Genomic DNA, 18360 nt, shown 5'->3' on the forward strand with positions numbered 1-18360 from the left:
GCCTGCTTTCTCACTTTCTCTCTCTCTCTCTCTCTGGTCAAATTAAAAAATAATAAATAAATAAAATTAAATAAATAATTGTTTTTCAATTATTTTAATTTTTATTTATTATTATTATTTAATATGACCAGAGAGAGACAAAAAGAGAAAGTGAGAAAGCAAGCCACTAGGTCCAGGACTCAAACTGCAGTTGGCCATGTTGGAGTCCAGCACATTAACCACCATGCCACATGCCAGCCTGTCTTATTTCTTTTTAGGTTTTTGCCAGGGGGTACTTACGATCACTGGAGAGAGACAGAGAGAGAAAGGGAGAAAGCCCCCCTCAAGCGGGATGACCATGCAGCAATCCCTTCTCCATTCTTTCAGCATTTGGGGCATGCATACACATGTGCTTAGCATGATTTTCTTTTCTTTTTCTTTCTTTCTTTTTTTTTTTTTTTTTTTGGGTGGTTTTTGTAGAGGTTTTTGCATTAGGGTGCATGCACTTGCCAGAAAGACAGAGAGAGACAGAGACAGAAAGTGAGAAATCACCCCCCAGGGGGGATGGCCACGCCACAATCCCTTCTCCTCCATTCTCCTCTCGGGATCTTGGGCACGCACGCACACGCGCCCGGCATGAGTTTTAAGCCACCGGGTACAGGACGCAAACTGCGGTCGGCTACATGGGAGTCCAGAGACATAGCCATTACGCTAACTGCTGGTCCCAACAAATGCTTTTCTTATAAGTGAAAGAGAGAGAGAGGAGTGAAGGAGAGGAGAGAGATTTCTGTCAGGGTCTCATGACTGCGACCTTCTTAGCTAAGATTATAGGCAAGTGCTATGGTGACCTCCCATGTGGCCCTAGCATCACGGTGCAGTACCTAGTAGTTTGCCCACCATCGCTGTGCCTCAATATATTTTCTTTTTAAGTTTGCTTGTTTGTTTGTTTGTTTTGTTTTGTTTTGTTTTGCCATAGGGCACATGCACTTGCCAGAGAGAAGGACAGAAACAGAGAGAAGAGAAAGTGAGAAATCACCCCGAGGGGGGATGACTCTGCAGCAATCCCTTCTCCATTCTCCTCGAGACTCTGTGCACACAGGAACACACACACACACCAGGCGTGATTTTCAAGCCACTGGGTCCCAGACTCAAACAATGGTCGGCCATGTGGGAGTCCAGCACCTTAACCACCAGGCCACCTGCTAGCCCCAGGGCCTCGATATTTTTGAACATGTCCTAGACACCAACGCTGTTCTAGGTATGGATTTGGGGGCACTGAAATGTACAGTCTCTAATCTAAGCTGGACCTCAATACCTGACAACACCCTGTCTCTCTCCACGGCCCTGGTCACCCTCTTCTACCGCTCCCATCCTCCTAACCAATTTTCCACCTTCCTCCTGCTCTTAGTGACTCTTCTTGTTATTCACAGAGATTAGGCAATCAGGGAGGAATGACTTCAACTTCCCTCCTTCAACTGACAAACACTGACATCTACACCAACTCTCGTACACAACCAAGGTTAAAATGCTTTCCCCGGTTCAAAGCTAATTCCTCCTCCTGTGCTCTGATCCCTGCCCTCCCACCTCCTGTGAGACCTTGATTCATCAAAACATCCTGCTCTCTTCAAACTGTCTCTCTATAATAGCTTTTCCTCTGTGGTAAATAAGCCCACACAAGTCTCTTCCATAGAAGTAAAGGAAGGGAGAAAAAGAAAATTACTCCCCAACTCTTAGGTCTCTTCACTGTAAAATATATCTTACTTACTTTTTGATCTTTTTTTAAATTCTTCTTTAAAAAAAACAAACTTGGGGCCAACAGATGGCATAGCAGTTACATTACTAGACTCCCACATGGTCAGCCGCTGTTTGAGTCCCAGACCTGGGGACTTGAAAATTCGTGCATACTCAAGATCCTAGGAGATAAATCGAAGAGAAAAGATTATGGTGTGGCTATCCCCTCCTCTTGGGGGTGATTTCTCACTTTCCCTCTCACTATCTCTGTCTCTCTAGCGAGCACACATGCCCTAAAGAAAAAAAAAAAAACTCTAAAAAACTAAAAGAAAGAAAAGAAACAAACTTTTTTTTCTTTTTTTTTCTTTTTTTTTTTGCATAGAGGGCACGTGTACTTGCCAGAGAGAAAGTGAAAAAGCACCAACCCTCCCAGGGGGGATGGCCATGCTGCAGTCCCTTCTCCCTCTTTTCAGTATTTTAGGTACATGAGCACACATACCCAGTGTGTTTTTCAAGCTGCTGGTCCAGGATTCAAACTACATGGTAGGCCATGTGAGGTCCAGTGACCTTACTCACAATGCCACTGGCTGGTCCAAGGAGTGAACTATTTTCTCTTGTTTTTAGAGATTTTTTTTAAGAATTATTTTTATTTAACTTTATTTATTATTATTATCATTATTATTTTCCAGTTTGATCCGAGAGAGACAGAGAGAGAGAGGAAGGGAGCAAGCAAGCCACCAGGTCCGAGGCTTGAGCCATGGTCGGCCATGTGGGAGTGCAGAGGCTTTAACCACCATCCACTTGCCGGTCCCTTTTTTAGAGATTTTTGCTATAGGGTGGATACGCTTGCCAGAGAGACAGAGAGAGACAGAAAGTAAGAAATCATCTCCCCAGGGAGATGGCCACGCCACAATCCCTTCTTTTGGGATCTTGGGCACACACGCACATGCACCTGGCATGAGTATTAATCCACCGGATCCAGGACTCAAACTGGGGTTGACTACAGGGGAGTCCAACAAAGTAACCATTATGCCATCTGTTGGTTCCCCAAAGAGTGAACTTTTATTTTATTATTTTGTTTTTTGTAGTTTCCCTCTAGGGAGCATGTGCTCACTAGAGAGAGTACAAAGAGAGAAAAAGAGAGAGGGTAAACGAGAAATCACTCTCCAGGGGAGGATGACCATGACACAAACCCTTCTCCTCCATTTTCCTCTTGGGATTTGTGCACACACATGCCCAGAGTGTTTTTCAAGCCTTTGGGTCTGGGACATGAACCTTGAAGTTGACCATGTGGGATCCAGCCACCTTACCCACTGGCCAGTCCTTCATTTTGTTTCAGTTTTGTGCCAGAGAAAAGAGATTGAGACAGAAAGCATCCCCCAATGGGGTGTGGTCACCTCAATCCTTTCCTGTTAGGAATTTAGGGACACACTGCAATCCCACCGCACATGTGGGGTTTTTTTGGAGAGGTTTTTGCTATAGGGTGTGTGTGCTCGCCAGACAGACACAGAGAGACAGAAAGCGAGAAATCACCCCCTAGGGGGGATGGCCATGCCGCAATCCCTTCTCCTCCATTCTCCTCTCGGGATCTTGGGAATGCACACACACGTGCGCCTGGCATGAGTTTAAACCACCAGGTCCCGGACTCGAACCACGGTGGACTACATGGAAGTCCAGCGACATAGCCATTACGCTAACTGCTGGTCCCCACGTGAGGTTTTTTCTGAGCTGGTACCTGATGGGCCCTTTTAATCTGGAAGCACAAGTCCTTTCTTTTATTTTGTTTTCTCTGTGGGCTCTGCTAGAATTTCAGCACCATAGCCTGACTCTCTAATTGTCTTTGCTGTGTGTCATCTCCTTTGTTTTACTTCATGTACTTGCTGGAAGATGTCCTCAATTTCTCCTCCAAACCTCATAAAGGAGTTTTCACAGTATCTTTTCTCCGAGAGCTTCAGTAGTTTTATTTTCCTCTCTTGCTTAGTTTGGTCCCTGTCTTTCATGTTAGACAATTCCTTCAAATATCTAGATAGCCTTTGCTGTCTGCCCATATTTAAGTTGAGAAGTCCCGTGTACATAGCTGGGACTTCCCGACTGTGAGTTCACAATGCGGTGATCTGGCTAACTGCTTTCCTGGAGAAACGCTGACATTAATGCCCTTACATCTTTTCTTTGACTAATCAAATTCCCCAGAGAAGAGCCATCCAGTCTCTGACCTGGAAAGCACAAGCCTCGTCGCCAGACTTCTAGTCACCACAGCTCAGAACATAAACTTTCGCTTTCTCTCTGTTTTCACAGCAGTCCTGTATTCTTGCCCTCAACTGTGCCTGGGTGCCCCCACTCTCACCCCAAGCTAAAAATCCTGCTTCCATCTCCAACAAAGAAATCTCCAGTATACTAATAGGTCGGGGAAGAATAGCCACCAAACTATATGGAGTCAAGGAGGAGGTCTGTCAGTCTAACTTCTTTAAATAATCTTTTTTTTTTTTTTTTTTTTGGAGAGATTTTCACTGTAGGGCGCGTGCGCTCGCCAGACAGACAGAGAGAGACATAGAGACAGAAAGCGAGAAATCACCCCCCAGGGAGGATGGTCACGCCGCAATCCCTTCTCCTCCATTCTCCTCTCGGGATCTTGGGCACGCACGCACACGCGCCCGGCCTGAGTTTTAAGCCACTGGGTCCGGGACACGAACCGCGGTCGACTACGTTGGAGTCCAGCGACATAGCCATTACACTAACTGCTGGTTCCCTAACTGCTTTAAACAATCTTTTGGGGGCCAGCAGAGGGTGTGGTGGTTAAGGCGCTAGACTCCCATGTAGTTGACTGTGGTTCAAGTCCTAAATACATCAGCTTGAAAATCACATTGGGCGTATATGTGTGCATGCCCAAAATCCCAGGAGGAGAATGGGGGAGAAGGGATTTCAGCATGGCCATCCCCCCAATGGGTGATTTCCTTAGGACAGAGGAGAAAAGATTGTGGTACACTCATCTTTGGGGGCGGTGATTTCTCACTTTCTCTGTCTCTCTCTGTGTGAGTGCACACATCCTTTGGGAAAACAGAAAGGCCCTCCTAATTTTAGTACCACCGTTACACCAGTTGTATAAGAGACTACTAATTTAAGGGTAAATCATGTTGCTTCTAAGTCTTCTTCACATCTGGTTTAGTTACCACTTCACTGCTAAACCAGTTACCACTTAACCTGTGTCTTCCACCTTCAATCTAAAATTTTGCTCTGAACTCCTCTCCCTTTCTCTGAACCCTTAAAAAAACAAACAAACAAAATACACATTTATTTATTTATTTATTTAGAGGCTTTTGCCATAGGGTGTGTGTGCTCACTGGAGAAAGAGAGACAGAGACAGACAGTGAGACGAAAAGTGAGAAATCACCCCCCGGGGGGATGGACACAGCAGTCCCTTCTCCTCCATTCTCCTCCTGGGATCTTAGGCACATCACATATGTCCAGCATGAATTTCAAGTCACTAGGTCTGGGATTCAAACTGCAGTCAACCTTGTGGGAGTCCAGCGACGTAACCACTGTGCTATCTGCTGGCCCCAACATTTATTTATTTATCAAGTTACTTGTGAATTTAAAGTCTCTGGGTCCCAGTACTCAAACCATGTGGGAATCCATCATACAACCTGCTGTCCCAGCTCTCTGAACCTTTTCTTTCCTCTAAGAATTATTTTATTTATTTATTGTGTATCAATTTGACCAGAAAAGAGTGGGGTGGGTGGGGGGAAAGTGGAGTGAGAAAGCAAGCAGCCAGGTCCAGAATTCGAACCACAATAGGCCATGTGGGAGTCCAGAGCCCTTAACCACCATGGCACCTGCCAGCCCCATCGCTGAACCCTTTTCAAAATAACTTTATTATGGGGGTCAGCAGATGGCATGGTAGTTAAAGGCACTGGATTCCCACATGGCCAACTGCAGTTCAAGTCCTAGACCTGGTGGCTTGCTTTCTCATTTTCCCTCTCTCTCTCTCTGTCTCTCTCTTGTCAGATTAAAATAATAATAACAATAATAACAACAATGATAATAACAAATGGCATTAAATAAACAATTTTTTAAAAACTTTATTATGGGGGGCAGACTGATACAGAAACAAAAAGTCACTCTGGGTTAGCAGGTGGCTCGGTGGTTGGGGGTGCTGGACTCCCACATGGCTGACCATGGTTCAAGTCCCGAACCTGGCAGCTTGCTTTCTCACTTTCTCTCTCTCTCTCTCTCTCTCTCGCTCTCACTCTGTCTCTCTCTGGTCAAATTGAAATAAAGTTAAATAAAATAATTCTTTTTAAAAAATGTCACACTCTGAAGGTTCCAGATTCACATCCAGCGACTTCCCTGAGTATGTTGGGCATGCGTGTACCCTTGATCCAGGCTGGCTGAAGCTTAAAGATTGGTTGCAGTGTCAAGATCCTGTTAAAGAGTGCTGCCTCTCTCTCTCACCAGAAACACACCAGGCACACATGCATACATGCCCAAAATCTAGAGAGGAGAATGGACAAGAAGGGATTGTGGTGTAGCCAACTCTCTGGGGGTGTCTCACTTTCCTGCTGTCTCTCTCTTGTCTTTCTGGCAAGCACACGTGCCCTATAGCAAAAAGCTCTCCAAAAAAAAAAAAAAAAGAAGAAGGAGAAAGAAAGAAAAAAACAAACAAACTTTCAAAAATAAAATAGGGCCTGCTGGTTAAGGGAACTGGATCTCACATGGCCAATTATATGGCTCAAGTCCCGGATCCAGTGGCACAAAAATCGTGCTGGGCATGTGTCCTTGCGTGCCCAAGATCCCAAAATGAAGGGAAAATGGAGACAGGACTGTAACATGACCATTCTCCATAAGGAGTGTTTTCTCCCTCTCTCTGGCAAGCACATCACCCTCTGGCTAATTAAAAAATAAATAAAACCTGGGACCAGCAGTTGGCATAATGGCTATGTCGCTGGACTCCCATGTAGTGACCACAGTTTGAGTCCCAGACCCAGCAGCTTAAACTCAGGCCAGGCGCATGTGCATGTGCACTGAAGATCCTGAGAGGAGAATGGAGGAGAAGGGATTGCAGTGTGGCCATCCCCCTTGAGGGTGTGATTTCTTGTTTTCTGTCTCTGTCTGAGAGGTTTTGTTTTTGTTTTTGTTTTTGTTTTTGTTTTTTTTTGCTATAGGGTGTGCGCGCTCGCCAGACAGACAGAGAGAGACAGAGAGATAGAAAGCGAAAAATCATCCCCCAGGGGGGATGGCCACACCGCAATCCCTTCTCCTCCATTCTCCTCTTGGGATCTTGGGCATGCATGCACACGCGCCCGGTGTGAGTTTAAGCCACTGGGTCCAGGACTCGAACCGCGGTCGACTACGTGGGAGTCCAGCTACATAGCCATTACGCTAACTGCTGGTCCCTCTCTGTCTTTCTGACGAGCACACACACACTACAGCAAAAACTTCTCAAAGTAAATAAATAAATAAAACCAAAAGAAGCAGAATAAAAATAAGTAAAATAATTTTATTATTGTATTAGAACTTAGAGAAAAATGAAGTTAAATACTAGATCCATCAAGTTTAACTAAGTCTCTATTCATTTGCTAATTTGTACAAACTGTTTTCCTTCCTGATGATTTTCCATAAACTGCCAATCGTGTTCTTTCCAAAAAAGATAAATCTGATCTTAACAAAGTTCTTAAGAATCCATGGGACCAGCAGATGGCGTAATGGTTACATGGCTGGACTGCCACATAATCAACCATGGCTCAAGATCTGGTAGCTTAAAACTCACGCCCAGGCATGTATGCGCACATGCCCAAAATCCCAGGAGAAGAATGGAGGAGAAGGGATTTCAACATGGTCATCTCCGTGGGTGATTTTTAGCTTTTTCTCTCTTTGTCTCTCTGGCAAGTGCACATGCCCTATAGCAAAAATCTCTCTTAAAAAAAACCTTAAAACCCTTCTAATGCTTTCAAATGGCTTCAAGAAGAAAGTCCAAATTACTTAGGTTGCAAGCCTTTACCTGATCCTCCCTCGAGTCAGTCACTATCACAACTAACCACCACCACTCTATTCATTCCAGTCAAACTAAACTCCTCACAGGACTCCCAACCTGCTGGACCCCTTCACAGCCCCCTTTTCTTGTCTATGCTGTTTCTCATTCCCACTCCAACTTCTCATCCACCTTGCTAACCCTTTAAGATGCAAGCGACACTTCCTCTAAGAATCCTTTATCTGTGCCCCTTATGACATACGCTGGGCATATCTCTAACAAAACATCTATTGCATTATCCCGTGACAGTCCATCTCATTCATCCTTGGATCCCCAGAGCCCAGCACATAACATATAACCAGAAAAGGAAAAGGGCAAGAAGGAGCCAGAATCAGAGACTACATCTGTAATCTACTGGGCTTCTGGTCAGGGAGAAGCGCTCGGCAGAATAATGTAACACTCACCAAATCAAGCTTTCCTCGGACGACCTGGCCGGTCTGGAGGTATACCCCTAGCACCCATCAGACGCTTAGTAAAGTAGAATACATGTGAGGCCACAATGTCATCAACGTGACGGATCCCAAGGGCCTCAGGCCGGGGAATATCTCAAGATCGCCTCTGATCACAGGTGGTCCCGAGGCGATGCGCAGACCCCGCCCAGCTCAGGAGATGCTGGGAGTTGTAGTTCCCCAAGCGGACCTAGCGAGGTGAGACTGCGCTGAGCATCCTGGGAATTGTAGTGTCCGCTAGAGAACACTCTCTGCGCAGGCGCACACCCACAGCCACTTCCGGGCTCGAGCTCGAGCTGCGCATGAGAAAGTCCAGGGAGGGATTTCCAGAGCGACGATGGCTACCTACAGCCTGGCGAACGAGCGACTACGCGCCCTGGAAGACATCGAACGGGAAATCGGCGCCATCCTTCAGAATGCAGGTCCGCGATGCGACAGCCGGACGGCAGGCCTGCAGCGAGAGCGAGGCGGAGCCGAACCGCGTGCACAGGCGCTGACCTGAGACTAGGGGCTGGCTGGGGGAGGGATCCTAAGGGCTTGCGCGGCAAAGGTGCAGGGCTGAGTGGCGGGCCCTGCCATTAGGGTGGGGCAGTCTCCGAGTGTCCCCGCCCTCCGTTCTCCCCGGCAGGTACTGTGATACTGGAACTGTCCAAGGAGAAAACCAACGAGCGGCTCTTAGACCGGCAGGCGGCGGCCTTCACCGCTTCTGTGCAACACGTGGAGGCGGAGCTGTCGGCCCAGATCCGCTACCTCACCCAGGTGGGTGTGTCTGGAACGTGCTGCACTGCCAGCCCTCTGCCCTAGCCTTATTCTTCTCCAATCCCCGAGAGAGAATAGCTGGGCAGAACCAGATTTCCTAACCCGGCACCGCCCCTGACCTAACCGAATGACCCTGGCAGGACCCCGCCTTTCCAGGGTCGGGTTTTTTTTCTCTAGAAGGAAAAGATGAAAGGCTTCTTCCCTGTCTGTTTCACTGGTTAGCATCACATGAGCCACCGGTTGGGGAAGTGCCCGGGATAAGGCCTGTAAACAATTCTAATGCCACAGGACTTTGTCCTTAGTGACTTGGCATGATCTCAGGGCATGAGGCCCCAGATGCTTACATCCTGAGATACGGGACAGGATTGAAAAGGTTCTGAAGTCATACAATAGTTACCACCATTGACTAATTTTTTTTAAATCTATAGGTCATGTTCACTTGTAGGGGAGGTGGGGGGGGTGAGAACAGCACACCTCCCCCAGGTGAGGGGTGATGGAGATGGCCAGGCTACAGTCCTTTCTCTCATGATTTGTGCATGCACATGAGTTTTCAAGTTGGGGGAAGGGAGGTGTCAGGGACTTGAACTGCCCAGTCAGCCATGTGGGATCCATTGCCTTAACCACCACGTCACTGCCTGCCCCCTCCCCAATTACTGTTTTTGCTATGTGTTAGACATTCTGCATTATCTTTCTCTTTGATTACCAGAAGGCACATACACTTGCCAGAGAGAGAGAGGGAAAGTGAGAGAGCAACCCCCAATAGGGCATGGACATGATGTAATCCCTCAATTTCTCCCACTGGTCAAGATTTTGGGCACCCACGCATAGGCACCCAGCATGCTGCTGGGGCAGGCTTCGAACTACAATCAGCGTGGAATCTGGCTCCCTTACACACCAGGCCCCTGTATTATCTTATCCAATCTTACAACTCTCCTAAGTGTTATCATCACACACACCCCCTGTTTTACAGATGAGGCTAGAAGTTAAGTGATTTGCCCTAGGTTACCCAGCTACCATGTGGCTTATGATTCAAACTCAGGGAAGAGTGAGACAAGAGACCTGATGCCTGGTTAAAGGGTGGGTAGAAGAGGCAGTGCTCCATTGATGAATCGAACTGTCTTATAGGTGGCCACAGGACAGCCCCATGAGGGCTCCAGCTACTCTTCAAGGAAGGACTGTCAGATGGCTCTGAAGCGAGTGGACTATGCCCGCCTTAAGCTCAGTGATGTGGCCCGAACCTGTGAGCAGATGCTGGAGAGCTAAGCCACAGAGCTGGATCAAGAACGTAAAGGGAGACCATCACCTGTACCATGAGACAGAACCTGGAGACCTATAGGATGGAAACCACAGACTGACACATATGTGTTCTGCAGATCCAGAGCACACTAGGACAAAGGGCAAAAGGTGGGTGTGGAGAAACTAAAACCCAAGCCTGCCTACAACTGTGCCTTGGCTTCCCCAGGAGGTGCTCCCGCTTTGTACTTCACAAATGCACTGCCAGGCTCAGACGGGAGAAGGAGATGGAGACATCCAGCCACTTCCTCACAGACTTCATCCCATGCCCCAGGCTTCCCTCAGATCTGGCCCAGTGAAGATATATTCGTCTTCATCGAAAGAGATGAAACAAGAACTAAGGGTTTTAATAATAAAAAAAGTAACAAAACAAAAAATTCAATCCTTGGGGTTATATATGAATAATGCAAGAGACTGAGGAATAACACCAGCCTCTCTGCTGCTGAGGAGGGAGGTTGGAAATCCCAGACACACCACGGGGTTTGGGGAGGAAACGAGGGCCGAGGTTGGAGAGGAGGAGCTGGTAGGATGTGCACAAAGACGTGGGAGAAGGGGGACTGTCAGCAGGGACGCTGACACCAGGAGTCATGATAAGGAGGCAAGGGTCTAAAGCCAATGTCTGCAAAATGAAGAGTCAGTAGATATAAAAATAATTTTTAGTAGTTAAAAAACACACATACAAAATTTCTCCAAGCTCTCATCCAGCAAGAAAGGCAAATTTTAGAATATATCATTTAAAAAAAAAAAAAGCCAGAGGGAAGTGATTGGTTAGCCATGTGTTCAAAATTGGCAAGTTCAGAATATTTATCAGACTATTAATTGCACAAAGCACTTTTAAAAGTAAGTCATAACTTCTGCCCTCATAAATTCCGTTCTTGACTCAGGCATTGGAATCCGGTGCTACAGGTATATAACGAAGCTGCGAATCTGGAAGTGATAAAGAAATCGAGAGATAAGCTCTGAGATCAAGGGTAATTGGTGGGTGGTGATAGCTTGAACTGGGGAATCAGACACTAAGACATTACTATGATCTGGTACATGGTAGGTGTTCATAAAGGCTTGCAGACTGAAGGAAGGCCTCACCTTCCTCCAGCTTCATCCCCCACTAATCTAGTCTGGCTGCCTGGCTTTGAAGGCCATGATCACTATGGGTTCCTTGGCCCATAGTGGCTGCCCTCCTCCACTCTAGTCTGGCTCACTCTACTCAGCCTATGGTTTACGATGTACACAGCCTTAATATTTGTGTGCTGGGTCAGGATTCCAGCCACCTGAGAGCTACTTGGGGCAGAGTCTCTACCAGGAAGCTGGGTCCGTAGGGGAGGAGGGGTTCAGAGGGCCAGTTTACCTGGGGGGTGCTGCAGTGACTGTCCCCTTCTTTTCTTGCACACCACGTAGAGGAGGAATATGGTGAGGAGGAAGACGATGGCCAGTAGGGACGGCACTGCCACCATGGCTGATGTATCAACTGTAAGACCTCCATTTTCTTCCAGCTGCTTCTGATTCTTCTCAGCCTCAGACTTAACTCCCAGACTGTGCCCCATAGTCTGGTTTGGAGTGATGGTCTCACTGGGTTGGGGGAACTCTTTGTCCAAGGACGGTGTTCCAGGTGGAAGGGTGGACTGCAGAGTAGATCCTGGCAGAAAAGTCTGGGCAGTGGTGCCCATGTCTGGAGGTGCCCCCTTTGTGGGCTCAGGACTCTGAATGGTGGGGGGAGGTAAGTCCTTCCTGTGGGCCAGACTTTCCGAGTGAGAATGTCCACATTCTGGAGAGAAAAGGAGTGAGGAATCAGGACTATTGTGACAAAGGGAGGAAAGTGATAGAGGTATAGGAGTGAAAAAGTAGTATATCTTCCTCTCCATTACAGGGGTCATGGCTGACCACCCCCCCCATAACCAAAAACAGGTTAACAAGAGAAAAGCATAACCAACTTATTTAAAAGTTTCATGTGTTGGGACCAGCAGTTGGTGTAATGGCTATATCGCTGAACTCCCATGTAGTCAACCGTGTTTCGAGTCCCGGACCTGGTGGCTTAAACTCAGCTGGGCGCGTGTGCGTGCGTGCCCAAGATCCCAAGAGGAGAATGGAGAAGGGATTGCGGCGTGGCCATCCCCCCTGGATTTGTGCATTGCCCGCCCCCCCCCCCCCGGGGAGTGATTTCTCGCTTTCCGTCTGTCTGTCTCTGTCTTTCTGGCAAGTGCACACACCCTATAGCAAAAATTTCTCCAAAACAAAAAGTTCCATGTGATATGAAAGCTTTCAGAAATGAAGACTCAAAGACCCAGGGAAAACTATTTTCACGTTTAGGTTCAATGAAGAATGGAAAGATTTATATAGAAGTATGATTCACAAAAAAGGGTATGATCTAGGTCAGCTCTGTAGTGCAGCAGTTAGGCCCTGGGCATAAGGAGCAAGAGCCTACCTGGCCAAGCAAAGTTCGAATCCCAGCCTTGGCAGCTTGAAAAACATACCAGGCATGTGTACATGCCCAGAATCCTGACAGGATGAAGAAATGGGAAAAAAAGGATTGCAGAGTGACCACAACCCATTGGGGGTTCATTCTCTCCTCTCTCTCTTTCACATGCCCTCTGGCAATCGTTTTGTTTTTTTTTTTTTTTTTAATTTTCCAAAAGCACTGTTTTTATTTATACAGCTCTAACCACTTTAGCAGCAGGAGGAGTGGAAGAGGTTCCTTTTACAATCCAGGGGCCTCCATATGTTGGTTGTTGTCACCAAACACACAGGCAAGTGGCATCACAGATTTGGTAAACTAATGACAATGTTTAGTCTCTCTGCTAGAGCAACAAGGTGAGCATCAATCTCTGCTTCTGTAAGAATCCTGAATTTAGGATTTTCAACTCTAACTCCTCCCACTTCTATTTCTGAAGGTTTGAAATCAATGGACAGGCATGTAATTGCAGTTTCCACTGTCTGTTCAAATGTCCAATCAAATTTCTTCTTCACTTTTTTTTTTTTTTTTTTCAAGGAAGCTGGTTGACTCAGTTTGTTTAACTCCTGGGCAGTGGCTTTAAACCCACAGTAGTGACCTGCAGGATTGCACTTGTACACCCGAGGACCTTGTTCCTTATCTATACCGATTAATATCATACAACAACGAAGAGGCCTTATTTCAATATTCTGTGTGTAGACCCGAGATATACCAGCAATTCTTTCCCACAGTATGTCCACAGGAATCTCATAGCCATACTTGTATTTCCAGTTAGCTGCCTCATAGCGTGCCCTCTGTACCTGGGATTGGCTGTCAGCTGTCATCCCTGTCATCACACAGCCAGTGCTTTCGGTTATCTTGAACAAGTGAGTCACTGTGCTAGAATCCAATAATTTGTCAGGAATTTTTTCTGTGTGATAATTACTGCACAGTCTTTCCCTCTCACAGCTACTGATGTAAGGCCACCCTGGCTAATAGCCTTGAAAGCATATTCTACTTGGTAGAGCTGGCCCTCGGGTGAAAAAATGGTAACGTGGCTGTCAAAACCAGCGCTGGGGAACCAGCAGTTAACGTAATGGCTATGTCGCTGGACTCCCACGTAGTCGACCGCGGTTCGTGTCCCGGACCCGGTGGCTTAAAACTCACGCCGGGCGCGTGTGCATGCGTGCCCAAGATCCCGAGAGGAGAATGGAGGAGAAGGGATTGTGGCGTGACCATCCCCCCTGGGGGGTGATTTCTCACTTTCTGTCTCTATGTCTCTCTCTCTCTCTCTCTCTCTCTCTGTCTGGCGAGCGCATGCGCCCTACAGTGAAAATCTCTCCAAAAAAAAAAAAAAAAAAACCAGCGCTGGGACCACGGGACATGTTGGTGCATCCCCTACTTCCAAGTACAATCTCTGACTCCCCTCTGGCAATCTTTTAAAAAGAGTTTGGGGGATCAGCAGATAGCATAATGGTTATGTCAGTGGACTCCCACATGGCCCACCATGGTTCAAGTCCTGGACCCACAGGCTTGAAATTCACAACAGGCGGGACCAGTAGTTGACAAAATGGCTATGTTTCTGGACTTCCATGTAGTCAACCATGGTTCGAGTCCCGGACCCGGTGGCTTAAACTCATGCTGGGCACGTGTGCATGCATGCCCAAGATCCTGAGAGGAGAATGGAGAAGGGATTGTGGTGTGGCCATCCCTCCTTGGGGGGGAGGGATTTCTCAATTTCTTTCTGTCTCTCCAGCGAGCACATGCACACTACAGTAAAAAAAAAAAAAAAAAAAAAGAGTATGGGAGTATGGGGCCTGCTGATGATGGGGTTAAGGCAGCTGGATCCCACATAGTTGACTGTGTGGTTCAATTCCTAGACCAGCAGCTTAAGAAACATGCCAGGTGCATGTATGTGCATGCCTAAAATCTTTTAAAAAGGGAGAATGGAGGAGAAAGGATTACAGCTTGATCATTCCCCATGGGGTGTACTTTCTCACACTCTCTCTTTGGCAAGTGCACACACCCTCTGACAAAAAAAAAAAAAAAACAAAGGCTATACTCTAATGGTAATAAACTGGGAGGTGAAAGGATTACTGGGCATACCCAGATTCTTCTTAGCCTCCAGATATAGGGCAAGATCCCCCTGGAATGAGGGTGTTAGGACTGACTTCCAGAGGAGTCAGGACAGAGAATTCCTTTACGTCCAGCTCTCACACAGGAAGGCAGGAGAAGACCAGACTGACCTTGTTTCTGCAGTTTTCTCACTTGCCAAGGTACCATATTTTAAGGTACTGTGCTCCAAGCCCTGACAGAGCAAAGGGTAGCAGTTCAGAGACCCTCAAGGGGACATGAAGCCCAAAGAGGGGAGTGCAGAAGGGAAAAGTGAGAAACAAGATGGTGAGCAAACTACATACTAGGGCAAATGAACATTCACAGCTGGGAAGTCAAGAGATCTGAGCTGGAACCCTGGCTCTGCTGCAAAGTAGCTATGTGACCTTGCCCCCTGTCCTAACCTCTCTGGTACTCATTCCTTTGAACTGTTAAGGGAGGATCATTTTAGCACCAAGAACCAAGGTAACTGGGAGTATTAAATAACAGGTCTGTAGTACTGTACCACTGATGCTACCCAAGATAAATTTAGCTAGGACACAGAAGAACATGTTGTACTTTAATGGGTGCATATTCATTTCAGAAGAAAAATACCACCAGTACATCCACTGGTGACCTCACAGATGTACTGCTTAGAACAATTTGCTATTTAAGGTTTTTAAAACTGGTTTCTGGGCCAGCCAGTGGCATGGTGATTAAAATGACTAGATTCCATGTAGCTGACTGCAGTGGTTCAAATCCTGAACTCAGAACTTAAAAAACATACCATGTGCATGTGTACCCAAAATCTCCAAAGGATAAGTGGAAGAGAAGGGATTTTTGACATGACCATCACCCATGAAGGAGTGCTTTCTCTCTTTCTCTCTCTCTCTCTCACACACACATGCGCGTGCACATGCACACACACCTTCCCCTCCCAGCAAGCGCACACACCCTCTAGCAAAATAAAAAATAAAAATATGGGACCAGCAGAGGGTGTAATGATTACATTGCTGGACTTCCACCTAGTCAACTGCTGTTCAAGTCCTGGACCTGGCAGCTTAAAACTTACATCAGGCTTGTATGCATGTGTGCCCCAAATCCCAAGAGAATGGAGGAGAAGGAATTGTGGCATGGCCAACCCCTAAGGGGGTGATTTCTCACTTTCTGTCTCTCTCTCCAACAAGGGTACATGCCGTAGACCAAAAAAAAAAAAAAGAGAGAGAGAGAGAAAGAGAGAGAGAGAAAAAAAAGTTAGAAGGGACAGAGCAGAACAAGAGGGAGACACTTGTGTACCTACTGGCACTGGGGTCTGCAGGGGAGCCCTGCAGGGAGTACTTCACAGCCCTGAAGCCTAACCCAGAGGCCCAACCCAAACAGAGGTGGAGGATCCTGGAAGTTTTCTTTTTTTTTGACAGGTTTTCGCTATTGGGCGCGTGCGCTCACCAGACAGACAGAGAGAGACATAGAGACAGAAAGCGAGAAATCACCCCCCGGGGGGATGGTCATGCCGCAATCCCTTCTCCTCCATTCTCCTCTTGGGATCTTGGGCACGCATGCACATGCGCCCGGCGTGAGTTCTAAGCCACCGGGTCCGGGATGTGAACTGCGGTCGACTACGTGGGAATCCAGCGACATAGCCATTGCGCTAACTGCTGGTTCCCAATCCTAGAGGTTTTTTATCCTGACTGGCACTGGGGTCTGCCTCAATGTATTTTAATTAATTTCTTTTGTGAGAGAGACAACACCTTCCAACATAGTCTTGATGTCTTGATCCACCCCCCACCCTCAGCTAGCACAAGATCAACTTGGGAAGTTATACTTTGGGAAGTCTCTTGATTTCATCTGGGAACTTTTCATGTGGAATTGCCTTGCAGGATGTTGATTTTTTTTTTTCTTCAATATTGCCAGAGGGTACATGGGCTTGTCAGAGACAGAGAGAGAGAGAAAGCACCCCTACTGAGGCATGATCACTCTGCAATCTCTTCACCATTTCTCCATCCTGTCAAGATTCTAGGCACACAAACACACATATGGCATGTTTTTCAGCCACTAGGGCTGGCATTTGAGCAGCAGTAGGCCATGTAGGATCTGGCTTCCCTAACAACGAGACTACACGGTGGCCCAGAACATTGAATTTTACTACTGCATCACTGTCTGACCCTTTATGGCACTATTTTTGTTTTCCAGTGTCTTATTATGAAACTTTAAACATACACAGAAGTTGAAAGAATTGTACAGTGAATTCATATTCACACTACCTAGATTATATAATACTTGATTTTTCTATATTTACATCTTATATAAATCTACAAAATAAAGTAAATATTTTATATTTTACAATATATATTTTATGGCACATCTTACTATATTTGCTTTATATTCATCTGTCTATCTACCATCAATCCACATTATTTTTTGATGCATGTCAAATAAGTTGCAGGCATTATTCGACTGCATCCCAATCCCAAATATTTTAGTGTATTTGAACATTAGAGTTCAAATCAGTTTTTTTCTTTTCTTTTCTTTTTTAAAGAATTATTTCACTTAACTTTATTTATTATTATTTTCCAGTTTTGATCAGACAGAGAGAAAGAGAGAGAGGGAAAGTGAGAAAGCAAGCCACTAGGTCCAGGACTTGGATTGCAGTTGGCCATGTGGAAGTCCAGCGCCCTAACCACCATGTCCCCTGCTGGTCCCATTTTATGAGTTTTGACCAGGGTGTAATGACATGTATCCACCACTGTAGTATCATACAGAGCAGTTTCACTGCCCCCCAAATCCCATGTTTCATGTATTCATCCTCCCTCCCAGCCACCAATGCCCACTAACCCAAGCTCTTATGTTTTTACTGTTCCCATAGTTTTTCCAGAATGGCATATAGTTGGAATCAGACAGTAAGTAGCCCTTTCAGATTGGCTTCTATCACTGAGTGAGATGCATTTCATTTTCCACCATGTCTTCTCATGATTTTGATAGCTCACTTCTTGTAGTACTGAATAATATTCCGTTCTCTGGTGTTCGACAGTTTATTTATTGGTTTACCTACTGAACAACATCCTGGTTGCTTCCAAGTTTTGGCAGTTATGAATAAAGCTGCTATAAACATCATGTGCCAGTTTTCCTGTGGATTTAAGTTCTCAACTCCTGATGGTCCCTAATTAGACATTTTTTGCAAGCATTTTTTTCCCAGTCTGTGGCTTTTTTTTTTTTTTTTCATGTCTTGCCAGTGCCTTCCACAGAAAAGAAATGTGTGCTATTAATGAAGTCTGGTTTAGCAATTCTTTCATGGATTGTACTTTCAGTGTTGTATCTAAAAGTCATCACCAAACACCAGGTCATCTGGATTTTTTTTCTTTGTTATCTTGGAGAAGCTTTTCAGTTTTCTATTTTGCATTTAGGTTTGTAGTTTATTTTTAATCAATTTTCATGAAGGGTGTAAAGTCTATTTCTATATTTAGCTTTTTTTTTGTATATGGATATCATTTTCTAACACTATTTGTTGAAAAGATTACTTTTTTTTTTTTTTTTTGAGAGATTTTCACTGTAGGGCGCGTGCGCTTGCCAGACAGACAGAGAGAGACATAGAGACAGAAAGCGAGAAATCA

At 46.0% G+C, this 18360-nt stretch overlaps 2 protein-coding genes and 1 pseudogene across 2 annotated transcripts in view; 1 reads left to right on the plus strand and 2 right to left on the minus strand.

Annotated features, from left to right (window-relative positions):
* Positions 1 to 8396: 8396 nt before the first annotated feature.
* On the plus strand, positions 8397 to 10618 carry MED11 (mediator complex subunit 11). Its single transcript, XM_006151853.3, has 3 exons — positions 8397 to 8606; positions 8813 to 8943; positions 10069 to 10618. The coding sequence occupies exons 1-3, from the start codon at positions 8522 to 8524 to the stop codon at positions 10204 to 10206; spliced, it is 354 nt and encodes a 117-aa protein (XP_006151915.1). The 5' UTR covers positions 8397 to 8521; the 3' UTR covers positions 10207 to 10618.
* Positions 10619 to 10878: 260 nt separating this feature from the next.
* The window catches only part of CXCL16 (C-X-C motif chemokine ligand 16), a 20996-nt gene continuing 13514 nt past the window's right edge, over positions 10879 to 18360 (minus strand). The window contains exons 4-5 of the mRNA XM_006151855.3: positions 11582 to 11998; positions 10879 to 11163 (exon numbers count right to left, since the gene is read on the minus strand). Of these exons, the coding sequence (XP_006151917.1) occupies positions 11117 to 11163; positions 11582 to 11998 (464 nt within the window). The 3' untranslated portion in view covers positions 10879 to 11116. The remainder of the gene's footprint in view (positions 11164 to 11581; positions 11999 to 18360) is intronic.
* Positions 12837 to 13703, minus strand: LOC102479449 (proteasome subunit alpha type-6 pseudogene; annotated as a pseudogene).

The sequence above is a fragment of the Tupaia chinensis genome, unplaced genomic scaffold, assembly GCF_000334495.1.
Source record: "Tupaia chinensis unplaced genomic scaffold, TupChi_1.0 Scaffold000330_1, whole genome shotgun sequence".
NCBI classification, from domain to species: Eukaryota; Metazoa; Chordata; class Mammalia; order Scandentia; family Tupaiidae; genus Tupaia; species Tupaia belangeri.

Excerpts from the sequence above, each read along its gene's own strand:
- MED11 (XM_006151853.3), top strand. The coding sequence starts at position 8,522 with ATGGCTACCTACAGCCTGGCGAACGAGCGACTACGCGCCCTGGAAGAC. Across the intron at positions 8,607-8,812 it reads CGCCATCCTTCAGAATGCAG|GTACTGTGATACTGGAACTG; the intron begins GTCCGCGATGCG and ends TCTCCCCGGCAG. Across the intron at positions 8,944-10,068 it reads AGATCCGCTACCTCACCCAG|GTGGCCACAGGACAGCCCCA; the intron begins GTGGGTGTGTCT and ends ACTGTCTTATAG.